General features: G+C 41.5%; 1 protein-coding gene across 1 annotated transcript; it reads right to left on the bottom strand.

The window, feature by feature from the left end:
• Positions 1–2,671: 2,671 nt before the first annotated feature.
• On the bottom strand, positions 2,672–13,011 carry Clrn2 (clarin 2). Its single transcript, XM_027386695.2, has 3 exons — positions 12,759–13,011; positions 6,307–6,486; positions 2,672–2,981 (listed from the first exon to the last, which is right to left on the bottom strand). Exons 1-3 carry the CDS (start codon positions 13,009–13,011, stop codon positions 2,716–2,718), a joined length of 699 nt encoding a protein of 232 aa, XP_027242496.1. The 3' UTR covers positions 2,672–2,715.
• Between the last annotated feature and the right edge of the window lie 2,271 nt (positions 13,012–15,282).

Here is a 15,282-nt window from a genome sequence, read left to right as displayed (position 1 = left end):
TTACAGGGTAGTCACATTTATTAGGTTTTCTAAGTTGTCTGGAGATACTTTAAAGTACACGCAAAGAAAAGTAAGTTATATGCAAACATCAGACCATTTTATATAGGGGATTTGGGTATTTGAGAGAGGTTGTGATTGATTGATCCTTAGGAGTTTGTTCCTGTGATTGTGGAGGGTAATACATCCAAGTTCTGCAGGGTTAGCTGGTGCAGCTGGGTGAGCAGGAAGCTAAACATGAGGGATTCAAGGAAACTACAGCTGAATCTTGGGAGTTTGTAGCTTTTCCCCTGGTCAGGCAGGAAGTTAGATGTAAGGGAACCAAGGAAATTAACTACACAGATCTTCATAGCTGTCTCCTGATAGTAAGAACTCCATTTGGTGGTTAAACATATTACTTTACATTCTTCCTTCTATATAAAAACCGGAGTTACTTGAACACTTTCTCTTATACTTTTGGTTGTGAGCCTAGCCTTTAATGGCTGAGCCATCTCTCCAACCCAAGCACTTTCTCCTTTACTATCTATGTGCAACAAAGAGGGAATCTGCTTCCTCAAAAATAAAATCTGACCTCATAATATCATACGCATTTTGGTCTTCCTTGTCAGCTTTTAAGTACCATGGTAAGGATTACCCTATAAAGTGAGCTTTGGTCTCCCATGATGTGGGAAAAAAGGTTATCTCAACCCCATGTGTGACATCCACTTTATAAGTATTTATAAACCTCCATAAACATCTTCAATGCTTGTCCCACAGGACTGACCCCTCATTTGGGACTGCATATTCCTTTCTCTCTTTGGAGGATACACTTCAGTTTGCTTTGCTAAATGAATGCTTGCTTAAACTGTCTGTATCTATGTCTTAAATTCTTTCCTTGGAGAAGACAAGAACTGAGAAGAAACTTTCACCAGGTAACACCGATGACTGGGTGGAGACTCGGGAATCCAATCCAAAGGCAGAATTCTCTCTCCCTTAGGGGAGATCAGTGTTTTTCCCTTTATGGCATTCAACTGGTTGGGTAAGGCCCTCGAATTTATAAAAGGTCAGATGCAAACATTAACTTTGTCAAAAGTGTCTTCAAAGAAGCATTTCAAACTTGGACTGACCAAATACATGGCTGTAGATTAACTCTTACAAACTGCTTCGGAAATGTCACTCACAACTGGTTGAAGAAGGCTACATTTTCATCTCTCTCAACATTCTCATGGGTGGCCTCCCTGGGACTTATACCTTGTGTGTTCCCTCATTACTGACTCATCTTGGGATTTGTTATCCACCTTGCATTCCTCACCACTGGAAGAAGCCTCCTCATCTTTCACAGTTCAGATCAAATGTTAGCTTAGCGAAACTTTAATACCACACTCCACCCAGAAGACTTCATTCTGCCCTATTTGTCTGTGCTGGAGCTATTTTAGCATTCTTACTTTGCCCCACTTGCATACCAAACTGCAGGTCAGCACATGGTTTAAAAGTATGGGGGGATTTTCCTGAAGGTGGGATTTGTTGGGAGGAACTACCTATCCTAGAAGGAACACAGGGAAGACATTAGAACTGTGAAAACTTAGGAGCTCAGAAGTGGGGTACCATAAAGCTGAATGACCTCAGGTTGCTGTTGGCTTGGTTTTGATTTACCTGAGCTTGCTGGATGGGCTGCATGGGCAAGAGACCCTGACCCAGCAAGAAGTGGCAACAATTGTTTACTGCTGCCCATGTCTTCCTTAACTGTCACAAGGTGGGAAATTTTAAGATATTTTGATTTGCTTTGTTAGTATGGATACTTAGTCTAATAATGTATCCTCTGTAGTTTGTTGTCTTTGCACAGTTTCTGTCATAATTAAAGTACAAAGTTTATATGATCTGAAAATAATATAGATTCTGGTACCAGACTTACTAGATTTCATCCCTCATCTCATTAAGCTATACAACTTGTCTGTACCCTGATTTTTCCATCTGTCAAGTGGAGCTAGAATGGCTCTGGCTACTTGAGAATATGGAGAGGGTCTAGCTGGTTAATAGGTGGAAAGTCTTGGAATGGTGTTCTGGCCTGAGCTGTTGCTCAGTTGTACAGTACCTGCCTAGTACAGGCAAAGCCTGGATTGATTGGCACCACCAAGAAAAAGAAAGAAAAAAAGGAGCCAAGCAACCAAGCAAATAAGCTAGTGTCCAGCACATAGCGGCCACTCAGAATCCCACAGTTATTTCCATTCCTAGTGTTGCTAATTGTCTGTCATGTGGATATGTTATTACTTCTTGAGGATAAAAGCATGATCGTAGTTTCTTTGCACAGCTCCAATACTATAGAGAACAAGCACTACCGAGTCTTATTGGGGTATATGTGACCTTGTTTGCAGAGAACCATGCTTGCAGCATCCCCAACAGCACCATTGGGACCTCACAACAAAGCCTGCAAAGTTGTTATTACCCCCTTTTGACAGATGAGGGAACTGAGAATTAATCAATAAGTAAATTGTCAAGTGTCAGACACAGACAGCTGATGAGTGCAGTCTCCAGTTCAACTCAAAGGTCATCAAAAAGAAACACCCTGGTCATTTGGGAGTTTCTCCTTTCTGGTCCAGCCCCCTTCCCACCTTTAGTCCCTCTACAGCCTTCTTTTTACTACTAAGAATAGGGACATTATGGATCAAGAAGGATGGAGTAAGTGGGGCCCCATTGACGTTACAGACTGATTAAGAGAAAGGTGTGGGCGGGGGCCGGTTATCAGTATAAGATGTCCTCGGGAGTAACTGTGGCCTCTTCCATTTTAGTCTTGATTTCCGGGAGGGGAATTTGACTGATTGCCACCACAACCAAGTTTGCCGCATGGGCCGAGGCGCTTGCCACACATATCCAAAATGACTCTTCATACTGTTCTTCCACCACGACAAATTGAAAGAGCCTCTCCTGGAAGTTGGCAATTCTTTCTGTCAGGTCGTGAAATTTCACTGCAGCCATAAAGCTGCCGATGGCTAGCGCCACGACTCCACCTGAAACCCAAAATAGGGCCTTTACTTACTGTTTGCTCCTTTTGGCAGTTGTAAGGTCACTACTGAGGTGGCACTTCTGTGCCATGTGAAACAAAACCTTTTGGGGGGGCGTTTGAAGAATCAACGCAGCAACACACATTTGAATTTGTATTTAAAAGCTTTAGATAAGCGGTATCTACTTTGATACACAGTATCAAAGGCAAGAGAGACAGTTGTCTGGAAAGAGAATAATGACAGACTGACTTGAATTTGGAGGCCTCTCACTTCCCTTTCCAGTAGTATCATCATGAGAGGACCACCCTCTATCCACCTTCTGCCTTGTGTATAGATGTGATGTGTAGGAAGACGTCAGATCCTGTTGCGCAGGATGAGGGTTCATCCTCCAGCTGCACAGTTCCACAGAAGGTGGAAAGTAGGGAGGAAACTCTGGAATTCCAGACCTCATTTATCTCCCTAGCAATTGATCAAAACTTTGAATTTATTCTCTGAGTCCCGTCCCCATTTTATTTCAAATTGACAATCAAACAAGACATAATAAACTGAATCTGGCAGTGAATGTCTGTAATTCCAAGGCTTGAGGGGCTGAGTCAGGAGGATTGTAAGTTTGAGAACAACTGACACAAAGAATTGGGGGTTCAGGGATGAAAGGCTGGGCAGAATGGTGCTTTCTAATGCCAGTAGTTGGGAGGCAGAGGTATGTGAATCTTTGTGAATTTGAGAGTAGTTTACATAGAGGGTGTCAGGCCAGCCGGGACTATGTGGTGAGACCCTGTCTTAAAAGACAAGAAAAGAACAAAACAAAACCCCTTCTTAGTGGTGTGGGAAGACTCATGACTCGCACCTGTAATCATACCACTTGAGAGACTGAAACAGGAGGACCACGTGAGTGGAGTTCAGGCTGGGGTGATGGGAGATGCCATTCTATAAATATATTTCTCTTATTGGTTAATGAATGAAGCACTGCTTCAGCCAATGAATCAGAATGATAGAAGAGAAGGAGAATTCTGGAAGGTGTAGGCATAGAGGAGTCGTCATGTGATCCCAGGAATCGAGGATGCCAGTGAGGCATTCTCTGGAAAGAGAAGACCATGTAGAAATACTTAGATGGATAGAAATGGGTTAATAATTAAGATAGAGCTAGCCAATAAGAAGCCCTAGCCAGCAGTCAACAGTATTATAATTAATATGTCTCTGAGTGTTCATTTGGGGCTGACCCAGTTTTTGGGCCCAGGCTGGCGGGAAAGGGTTATTGTAACACTGGGGTACAGATTAAGACCTTGTCTTTTAAAACACAACAGTTTCACCCTAAAGGCCAGGCATACTTTGTAATATTAGTATATCTTATTATTTTTATACAATTAAAAGAACTCTTAATTTGATTGTAAATTTGGTTTCTTCTCCCTTCACCTAAGCATTTCCCTGGGTTGTTAACTATTCTAAAGGGCATGGCTTTAAAAAAACATGTACTATATTATTCTGGAGCCTCACCTGCTTTTTAAAACGATTGTCTTGCTTCTGCGACTGTAGATGATAGAAACTGCTGCAGTGATGTATCTCTGTTTTTCTTCCCTTCCATTTCCTTACCGTAAGCCCATCTATGGGATTCTTCAAAGAACAGCCAAAGGGTATTTACGTTTTTACTAATTTTTGACAATGTTTCTTCTGATCGCCTATTTGTTAGGATCTCTTCAGTGGACTTAGAACAGAGGTTCTCAACCTTTCTAACGCAGCCATCCTTTAATACAGCTCCTCACATTGTGGTGACTCCTCAGCTATACAATTATTTCATTGCACTTCATAACTGTAATTGTGCTACTGTTATGAATTGCAATGTAAATATCTGCTATGTGATCCCAAAAGGGTCACAACCCACAGGTTGAGAATGACTTAATTAGAGTCCTAGGATTCTAGACATGTAGACTCTACAGAAATAAGTATTTATTTAATGAGTAGGACTGAATACTTTTTACTATGAGAGTCTGTGCAGAGGTACAGCACATGCAGTCCTGATGACTATACAGGATAGTTAGACTTTGTACACAAAAGCAAATACATAGCAATTGATGCACTATAATATATGTTACAAAACCAGTACCTGCATTTACACTTTATGGTCCTCTTATACAAGGGTAAGGAGGTGAGGGATTATTGCACAGTGGAACCTTGACCATCTGATATATGTTTTCTGAGACAGTCCTTTTCCCATAGGATTTTGTTATTTTCAATATAGATGATGTATTAAGTAGATAACTAAAGGGAACTCTTAATTCCTGTGTGTTCATATAATCTATGGGAATACATACTCATGCACTGTCTCTTTCAGTAAAGAAAACATTCATTCCCACCAAGGTTTTGGACCTAGTGAGGTGCATGTGAAAGGGTAGACAGTAAATATTATCATTTTTTATACTTTCTATTAAGCTACTCATGTCACAGGACTTGATGGCCTTGGAAGCCATTAAGGGTGGGCCCTTTCCCTCATGGACTTCCTCCCTCCTGATTGTCTTTGGACCCTACCATCTGTTTCTCTTGTAATACTGGAAAGGGAAATTCTCTTTAGGATCTAAATGACCATATGGGGGGAGGTACTTGGTTGAGACCCATTAAGGGAAAGCTACTACTTCCTGGTCAGAAGAATAGAATTTAAGTTCTACCTCTGGCTCTGGGTGGAGATCTGCCACTCCAAACTCCCCAAACATTACATCCTAGTGTCCCTTCTGTTTAAGAGTTAATCTATCTGTGCCTATCTACCACCCTACTTGGGGTCCACCCTTCCATGCACCTTAGGAAATCTGACTTATGTATGGGTGTGCTGAGGGGGTAGGAGGAGTAATTATCCCCTTTATAAGACAATTCACCCACCTTTCTCCCTTCTTTTCTGCAGCCACTCTGCAGCGTGCCTGCCCTTTTGCAAAATGTAACTTTCCCAAAGTTCTCTTTAGCACTATTAGATAATGGCCAGAAGTCTAAGCATGCTTTTGGGGACACTGTGGGCTTCCTCTCATTTGCTAAGTTCCCTTCTCCTTTCACCACGCAGCTTGCTAACCTCCATTGCTGAAGCTGCCTACTTTCTTGAAGTCACGGACTTTCTTTTCTCCACCTCCCTTATCCTGGCAGCTGTCAAGATTTACAGCTTGCCTGCTCTCTCATTTTTCTCCCGAACACCAATAAAAATACCTCTTATCTTCCTTCTGAGTCTGTTTCTAAATTCTTCCATTAACAAGATTAAGAGTACAAAAAAGGTACTTTAAATTTCCCTGGTTAACACTTGGGAGGCCAGCCTGATGGTGTGGATACCAGTTTCCCTCCCTTGGGGGCTTCTTACCTGCCAGGATATTCCAAAGACAGATGCCACCAGGACCATTGACTGCCCTGTAGGGAACCTGAATAATGTTGAGAATAGCAAAGCCCATGCTGACCAGAGCCAGGGCCAAGGCCAGGAAGAGGAGCAGCAGAATGGTGACATGGAGGCTTGCATTGAGCTCCTTCACCAGATGTGGGAAGACTGTGGAAAGAGATGGTATTTTAAGGTCAGAACATGGTTCCTTTCACAATGCCAGGACTTGCTTATACCAAGGTCAGTAAGCAGCGGGTAAGAGAAAGACACAAAAATGCTGGTTTTTCAAAAACTAAGGGACATCTTGAGATGGGTCCATGGACCCTAGAGCTATCACTTGTTAGCTGCCTAGAAATCTTCATTGTGGTGAAGAGAACACGAAATCTGAAAGTGCCCCACAGTGGACATTACACTGACCCTGCAGTCTTGGGATCTGACACAGATTGCTACACTTCACACAAGCCCCAGGCAGGGTAGGGTAAATGTTATTGCTGCCAAGTACCAAGGATACTTAACACGCACATTGTATAATACTTCATGAAAACATCAATTTTCCATATGAATGTGACAGAAGAGGTTGTGAAATATCTGCTTGCATTTGTTTCTCTATGTTTTCCACTGGTACTAGTAGAGAAAATGAAATGATGCAATAAATGCATTTCAAATATTGCCCAGGACAATATGTTCTCAGAAATGATACCTGTGGGTATTGCTGTCACTATTTGTTCACTATTGTCTCTAACTTGGGAAAGGCGTGTGGTTTCAGTGGGAAGCTAGTAATGGTTTGTGTGAGAGAGGGGGTAGTTGCCTTTTGCTGAGCACAGTTATGGGTTGAGCTCTTTGGAGCCATCATCTCAGTCAGTGATCATGATAAAGCATCTATCTGGAGGTTGTCAACTCCCTTCACCCACAGTCCTAGAGGCATGGAGCTCATTGTCTTTGGGTAAGGCAACCTTGCACTATAAATAGAAGTTACAGTATATATCACATAGACAGTCCTGTGTATCATGTGGTATAGCGAGTTTAAGGTCAGTTTTTTTTAAACAATTCTATATAGAAATTTAAAATAATGGATACTAAAGAATTCCTTAGCAGACTCCAAGGTGGGCATCTTTCAAGCTAGAGTGTATTTTTATTGTTTTAGACAGGGTCTCATTATATAGCCCTGGCTGACTTGGAATTGGCTATGTAGACCAGGCTGGCTGAACTCCAACTCACAGAGATTCACCCTGCTTCTGCCTCCTGAATGTTGGAATTAAAGCATGCATTACCAAGCTGGGCAGGAGTGAGAGGTCCTGTTCTCCCCCCTGCACTGTGGCATTCCCATTAATAGATTTCCAGGCACCACCTACATTTATAACCTGGGTTCTTTTTTGTTTTTAAATCTTATTATTTTATTTTATGTGCATTGGTGTTTTGCTATGGGTGTCAGGTCTCCTAGAACTGGGGTCACAGACAGCCGTGAGCTGCCATGTGGGTGCTGAGAATTGAACCCAGATCTTCTGAAAGAGCAGTCAGTGCTCTCAACTGCTAAACCATATCCCCAGCTCCCAATCCTGGGTTCTTATTCGACTTTCTTTCCAGTCCTGTGTTTTCATTTGTCATTATCTCTGCATGGTCATCTCACTGGCTTTGGAAATTTTAGCTGGGAAGATGGGCTCCTTTCCAAGGAGTTTGTTTTTCTCAGGCATTGTTTTCTCCCTTTGTGTTTCCATTACAACTCCCTTCTTGAGATCCAGCATCCACTTTTCAAACCTGGAGTCTCTTCTTATTCCAGACACAGTAGCTTATACCTAAATGTAGGTCTCATTATTCTCGTTCTTGATTATGCAATCCTTTGGACACATAACTAGAATAGCAGCCCTTACTAAATCCTTAAAATGCAAAATAGTCACTCACATGGTTGACAAAATTTAAAACTCCTGTCGATGACAGTGTAGGAAAAAGGCACTCATGAGGTGCTCAGTCCTACATCACCATTAAAAGGCAACATGATCAAAGGCAACATCTATCAAAGCAATTTCATTGCCAGTCATTGTTGTCCAGACCAATGCATTCAAAGTTGAGCACATACATTGGCTGTTCATTACAATGGCAAAAGTTTGGAGATAGATTAATTCCTCCAGTCAACAAATTGGTTGAGTAAATTTAGTTATGAGATCACAATGCAGATTTTAGAAAGAAGCAGCCACATGTGTATGATGATATGAACCTCTATTAGGAGTTGATTAAATGAGAAATTGAGAACCATATTATGATGATGAAGAAGAGGGAACCTGGGGCACAAAGAGTGATGTGGGGAAGAGGTAAAGAGTACTCAATCCACAGCCTCCAGCTGAAGTGTCTTAATTATACACTCAGACTATTGGCAGAGGGTGACTCTCTTTCTAGGGTTCACATTCATGTGTGTTACTTCCTGATCAGGATCTTTCAGGGAACTAGTTTTTAGTTGCCTTTTGTATGTCACTACTTAGAAATTCAAGTCTTTCTTTAGGAGTTTCAGTTTAATAGTTCTTCCCATTAGGTGGTTTTTCCTTCCTTCCTTCCTTCCTTCTGTTTTTTTTTTTTTTTTTTTTTTTTTTTTTTTTTTTTTTTTTTTTTTTAATAGGGTTTCTCTGTGTCTCTGTGTAGCTCTGGCTGTCCTGAAACTCACTATGTAGACTAGGATGGCCTTGAACTCAGAGATCTGTCGCCTAGGTTTCCATTAGTTTTTGAGAGGAACTCTACATTTAACTCTGTCACACTTGTACTGCCTGCAGAAAACTGTGGATCACTCCTCTTTCATGTTTGTATCATTTCCAAGAGTTTTAGGCATCTCCAACTTAATGAAGTTGGAGTTTGCAGCTTACAATCCACAGTGATGAACACAGGGAATCCATGGCCACCATTGATAATCAGGTACAAGCTGTGTGCAGGTGCTTCCTACATATTCTTCCCTTTGCCTCCATCTCTCTCCTTCCTGTGTGTGTGTGTGTACATGTAAGGGTTCATCTATGTGCTCATGAATGTGGAGGCCAGAGATCAGCCTCAGGTTGTTCCTCAAATGCTATCCACCTTGTTTGTTAAGAGTTTTTCACTGAAACCTGGGGCTCTCCAATTAGCCCAGGTTTGCTGGCTAACAAATCCTGGGATATTCTCATCTCTCCCACCCTAGCACTAAGATTACAAAGGCATGCCTCCTTTTTTACGTGGTTTACCTGTTTTTTTTACGTGGTGGTGGGCATCAAACTGAAGTCTCCATGCTTGCACGAGGAGCACTTTGCTGACTGAACTTGCTCCCTAGGTCACCCTCTTGCAGATGAGAAAAACTGAAGCTCAGAGAAGTTAAATAGTTTAGCTAAGACCATATAGCCAGAAAGGAATGCCTTAACTATTCTGCTAAATGATTGACAGGAGAAAAATCAGAAATCCTACATAAACAAGAGTTTAAAATTACAGGGCAGTGGTTGTATTTGACTTTAATCCCAGCATTTGGGAGATAGAGGCAGAGGCAGGCAGATCTCTGTGAGTTCAAGGCCAGCCTGGTCTACAGGGTGAGTTACAGGACAGCCAGAGCTGTTACACAGAGAAACCCTGTCTCAAAAAATGTATAAAATTTTAATCACAGTGTAGCTTAAATTCTATAAGGCTTACTTTAAATTTAAACATTTTTTAATGTAAGAAGAAGCAATACTTTGCTTGAATATTATTCTATCAGCATTTAAACTTAGATGATTTGTTTGTTCCTGATTCCAGAGACATGTGATCTTTTACCCTGGTGAGACTAATAAATAATCACAGACTTGGAAGACAGACCCAGGTATTAGCCCTTGGGGAGATAATTCTGAGGTAAGATGTAGGGAGAGAACTAGAGAGCTAAACTGCAACATACTACTGTGTTTAGGTATATTCAGAGAAGTTATTTTATGTATTGATTTCTCTAATTCCCAATTTCCTCTTTAATAAGATGTCATCATAAAACCAGGATAGAGGGAAATGAACCACAGGGGTGACTTCTGAGATTGACTAGAATCTAGACAAAGTGTGCTCCATGTCTCCCTTGCCACGCAGCAGGCTTCTCTGGCCAGGCACTTGTCTTCTCTGTCCATTCCTCTTTTCATGGTGGTACCTGGCTTATATGTACTCTGCAGTACACCTGAATGCATGCTTGCCATTAATTTAATATTTGTCGCTTTCTTTCTGCAGCTACCCCAGTTCTAGCTATAAAAAGGACCTTAGTAGTTGTTGGTGGAATAAGTCTTGGTTTTCCCATGACTAATGTGGGATTTGAGTCTCTCAGAAGAGTCTCTGTGATGGTGAAGAAAGAAGCTGTTTGTAAATGAGACTCAATAAAAATTCCCTAGTCTAAGGTTTACAAAGCACTTTTTCAAGCTCCTCTCTGCTGATTTGCTTTGTGGATAGGGAATATTTTTTTAGTGTTGACTTTCAGAAAGTGGGAAATCCTGTTAAGGTAGGGGGAATGCTAATATACTCCATGGCTACTTCAAGCTACATTGTATTGGAGTTGAGAGCTGTGCTCTGAAGGAACTTCGATTGTCTCTAGAGAAGCAATAATACACATTATGTCCCTATAGCATGTGATCGCAGGAAGAAGGTACACTTCCAAGGTACTGCGAATGAACACATTATACATCCTCTGGGATGACCTGAGACCGGCTGAAAACAAAACATTCTCAAATACTGCCTGACTCACAGATGAAAATGTAACACCTTCTATGCATCTCACACATTTTTGATGCTCAAGACTAGATCACATGAGAGGAAACAGGACTGGTTTTCATGGGTATCTTTCATAGAAGAAAGGAGCAGGAGAGAAAGGGTTATTTGTCGAGTTTTTCCAGAGGGCAAACAGAAGGTACTCATTGTTATGGCTTCCTGTGAGAGGCAGTTTAAGTTTCTGGGAGCTGAGGATGGCAGGGCCTTACCATTCAGGTACCACTAGCACATTAGGGGACCATAGGCACATGGTTGCCCTGCCATCCTCCCACATACTGAATTTCGTAAGTGTCCCACAGACATACCAGGCAGCAGAGCACCCAGATAAAGTACCATTGTCATGGTCTCCTTTTTGCACATCTGTGTGTGGGCTTTTGGAGACTAGAGGAGGAAATTTGCTGTTGTACTGTATCAATCTCTGCCTTATGACTTACAGATAGGGTCTCTCACTGAACTCAGAGCTATGCTGACAGCCAGAAATCTGTCTGTCTCTGCTCTTGGCAGTACTGGAATTAGAGGCTTGCATGTGGTCATGCCTGAGCCACCGCCAGACCCCTAGGTTGTGGTAGTAATGGAGTTATTTTGCCAGTACTTCAGGTCAATTTTAATTGTTTGGTGAATATAAATATACTTAGATTTTTCTCTATAAACATAATGAACATGTCTTTCTTTTCTATATAGAAATGAAGACCATTTGCATTGTTTGTCGAGCGGTACAACGTTATATTTTTCTGTATTTAGTGAGAAGCATGTCCTGGCCAGGTTTTAAAATATTACCACAGTTCTGAGATACAGACATTAAGTGATGGATGAAATTTCTAATCCCTGTGTGCTAACAAGCCATTGATTATAGTTTTGTAGGACACTATTCTTACTAGTGATCTAATTGTTTGATTGTTTTCTCTATCCCAGAAGATCTTTTCTAAGCCTTTTTTGGACTCCAGCCTTAAGTCTTCATGGTTCTACTTTGTTTACCTTCTGAGCTCTGAACTCAGGCCAGCGCTGCTGAGTGCTCATCTTTAAACCATCAAGTGCCTTCCTCAGTCTCCCTGCCAGGAAATGTGTCAGCAGCTCTTCAAACCCAAAAGAGGTATGCTCTCAGCAAAGTCCTTCTCCTATGCCCCAGAAAAGACCTCAGGCTATGAAGCTTTCCCATACATGGATGTGGAAGCAATTACCATGCTTCCTGGAGGTGCCTTTCTGTAGGCAGTCTGTACCTGTACAGTGTTGTAGTGAAGACTACCAGAGTCACATGGCATGGGTCTGGCATCTGGCTCTGTTGATTCTTGGCAGAATGAGTGACCCCAGGTGAATTATGTAACTTCTAAAGCCTCAGTGTACTCTGCTGAAAATTAGCGCATTCATGATGCCTTCATTATAATTGTGTTGTAAAGCTTGAAAGAATCAGGCAATGTGCAGCTTCTAGTGTGATGCCTGACACATGAGCACTTGATATTTTACTAATCATTACTAGATGTAAACAACAAACTATGCAAATTCCTACTTCTAGTATTTTTGTTTATCGTTTTTTTTAGAAAAGAAAGAAAAATTCTCTTTGCATTGCTACATAAGAGCTGTCAGCTGCCTATAGACTTTGATGTCATGTCTTAGATTGGCAATATTAAATCTCACTTAGACATAAGCACTCCTGTAAAACAAAAAAAAAAAAAATGCACACATCAGTTTACATGCTCCAGTATGCTCACATGCCCCAGTATACTCACTTGTAAATTGGGACTGGCGGCCCCCGAGCCCGCATTGCCGTACTTTACAACCTCGGAAGAGCCCATAGTAAATGTCCCCGATGAACTTGACTAGTTCTGGGTCTGTGGCATTGACCAGATCCACTCCAGTTTGACACAGGATCTTCCCACTCAACCAGTGGGGCACAGACAAGGCTATGATGATCAGGAGGAAGGAAGAGAAGCTGAGTAGAGACGCCAGCCCATACCACACCTTTTTGAACCATCCAGGCATGCTAATGAGCGCAGATCATCCCCCAGGACTCTGGGCAACAGTAGGGCAAGTGGACATCTTTCAGACACTCGGCAATAGCCTGCTCCATACACACGAACTCAAGACCTCCAGCCCATCTTCTTATCCTCCTTCAGTGCCTGCCTCCTCAGCTTGTGCTTACTATGTGCACATCCCCAGCCTCTGCAGATGATGTTCCCCTGACTCGGTACAGCAGTGTGTTACCCAAGGAAGTAACCTTATATCTCCCACTGGACTAGGGTTTCAGCAGAGGCTTTAATTGTTCCTCCGTTCAAGTATTTAAGTCACCATGATGTGGGCATCATAATGACCAGAGAGTTATTACCAAGCAAACCCAGAGAGAACTGCTGACAAAGGATGCTAACTAGACTTAAAAAAAATTCACATGGCAGAAGCAAAGCAGAAACGGACCCATTAGCACTCACATGTGTTAGCAACAACGTGCAGGATCAAATGTCGATCTCTTCCAGGCGTGCCCTGGCATTTCTTTCTCTAAAATGTCACTGCTGTCAGAATCCATGGAGCTGTTTCTAATACCATGAATTGACCCTTGTTCATAAGGCTTAAATTGAAATGTGTGAATTAGAACTGTATGGATTTGTTGCAGGCTGAATTGTAACATGAAATCTGTTGTGACTGTGGGGCCATCCTATACCCTGCTCCAACTTTCCCATGGCATCTGACATAGGTCAGAGATTTTTATTTCTTTTTCTTTTTCTATATTCTCCCTACGCATCTCACACCTTGAATTTGCAGTCCTCCTTCCTCAGCTTTCTGGGTGTCAGGATTATAGGAGCAAGGTTCCTGCCTGGCTGAAAAGTTATCATCTAATATTCAAGATCTATCTATCTATCTATCTATCTATCTATCTATCTATCTATCCATCCATCTATCTCTATCGATCTATCTATATCTATCATCATCTGTCTATCTATCTATCTATCTATCTATCTATCTATCTATCTATCTATCTATCATCTGTCTATCTCTTTCTATCTCTATCCATATCTATCGATATTTATATCTATCTTTCTATCTATATCTGTCTATCTACATCTATCTAATCCATCATCTATCTATCTATCTATCTATCTATCTATCTACTTATCTATCATCTATCTGTGTATGTTCTAGGTATCTCATTGATGACTTCATTTATGCATATAATGTTACTTTGATCGTATTCTTCACCAGTTTCCCACTCTTATCCCTATCTCACTGCCTCTGGATTCCTTATTTCCAGAAAGTCCTTCCACCTTTTCTTTTTATCTTTAGATTCCAGGAATGAATCATTTCTGTTCTCCATTTTATACTGTGGATTTTAAAGTTGTGACTTTTACTGTATTGTTAAATATCAGCTCAAAGGACCCAGGAGACTGGCAAAAGAAACTTTGTGAATACTGTGGGGAGCAAATTTGGGCCAAGGCAGCACAGCAAACTTTCCAATGTTTCCTATATCTGGAGGGGCTTCTGAAGTCGTATTTTTGGTCAGTAGGAATCCGAGACACTTTTTTGGAGCCATGTGGACATGTTATGGAAGTGACAGGATCCCTGTTCTTGAGGAGACTCACTACAGTGGCTTCTCCATATGGAAATAAAGAGCAGTATTTCTGAAGCTTATGGGGAGCTCTGCCAGACAACAAAGGGCTTTAGTGTATGATTTTACATCTCTGATACTTCAGCAACCATGTAGGCCAGGCCGTTGTTTTTCTTATCAGCCAAACAATGGCGACACTGGGCTGGAATATAGTGGCTTATCTTTACCAAAATGGCCTGGAAGTAGAAAATGTTTATCTGTCAACCAATGGCACAGTGCATGTAAGAGCCCTCAAAGAATGTTTGTCATATTAATATATGACAAATAATATTAGCTGACATACTTGTTTTAACATTAAGCAAATATTTAGAAGACAGGATTTACTTACCTTGGAGTTACAGTTCTGTATTAAAATGATGGGCTTATATGCTTATATCAGCTTTTGATGTTTTGAGGGCTTTCAGAAAAATCTCTCTGAGTTTATACCTGAGTGCTAGCAAGTTCCTGCCAAGCTGACTGAAGTACTGGTTGAGGAGAACTCCAGGTATTGAAAACCAGATTCAAAATCACTATCTTATGTGGGTGTTTGAGACTTCCACGCCTTGTTTTCACAGCCAGCCATAGGATTATTGTGTGCAGAAAAGTGAACTTGCACACACAGATTGCTTAAAATTGCCTGGCATGAGGAGGGCATTAGATAAATGTGCCTCTCCCTC

The sequence above is a fragment of the Cricetulus griseus genome (genome assembly GCF_003668045.3).
Source record: "Cricetulus griseus strain 17A/GY chromosome 1 unlocalized genomic scaffold, alternate assembly CriGri-PICRH-1.0 chr1_1, whole genome shotgun sequence".
NCBI lineage: Eukaryota > Metazoa > Chordata > Mammalia > Rodentia > Cricetidae > Cricetulus > Cricetulus griseus.
Note: the sequence above shows the minus strand (reverse complement) of the source record. Positions and strands in the feature narration are given on the sequence as shown.

Bases quoted from the DNA above. Each gene is read 5' to 3' on its own strand.
- Clrn2 (XM_027386695.2), bottom strand. From the start codon at position 13,011: ATGCCTGGATGGTTCAAAAAGGTGTGGTATGGGCTGGCGTCTCTACTC. The intron at 6,487-12,758 runs GTGAGTATACTG...CTCTTTCCACAG, and splicing joins CCGCCAGTCCCAATTTACAA to TCTTCCCACATCTGGTGAAG. The intron at 2,982-6,306 runs GTAAGAAGCCCC...TTTGGGTTTCAG, and splicing joins TCTTTGGAATATCCTGGCAG to GTGGAGTCGTGGCGCTAGCC.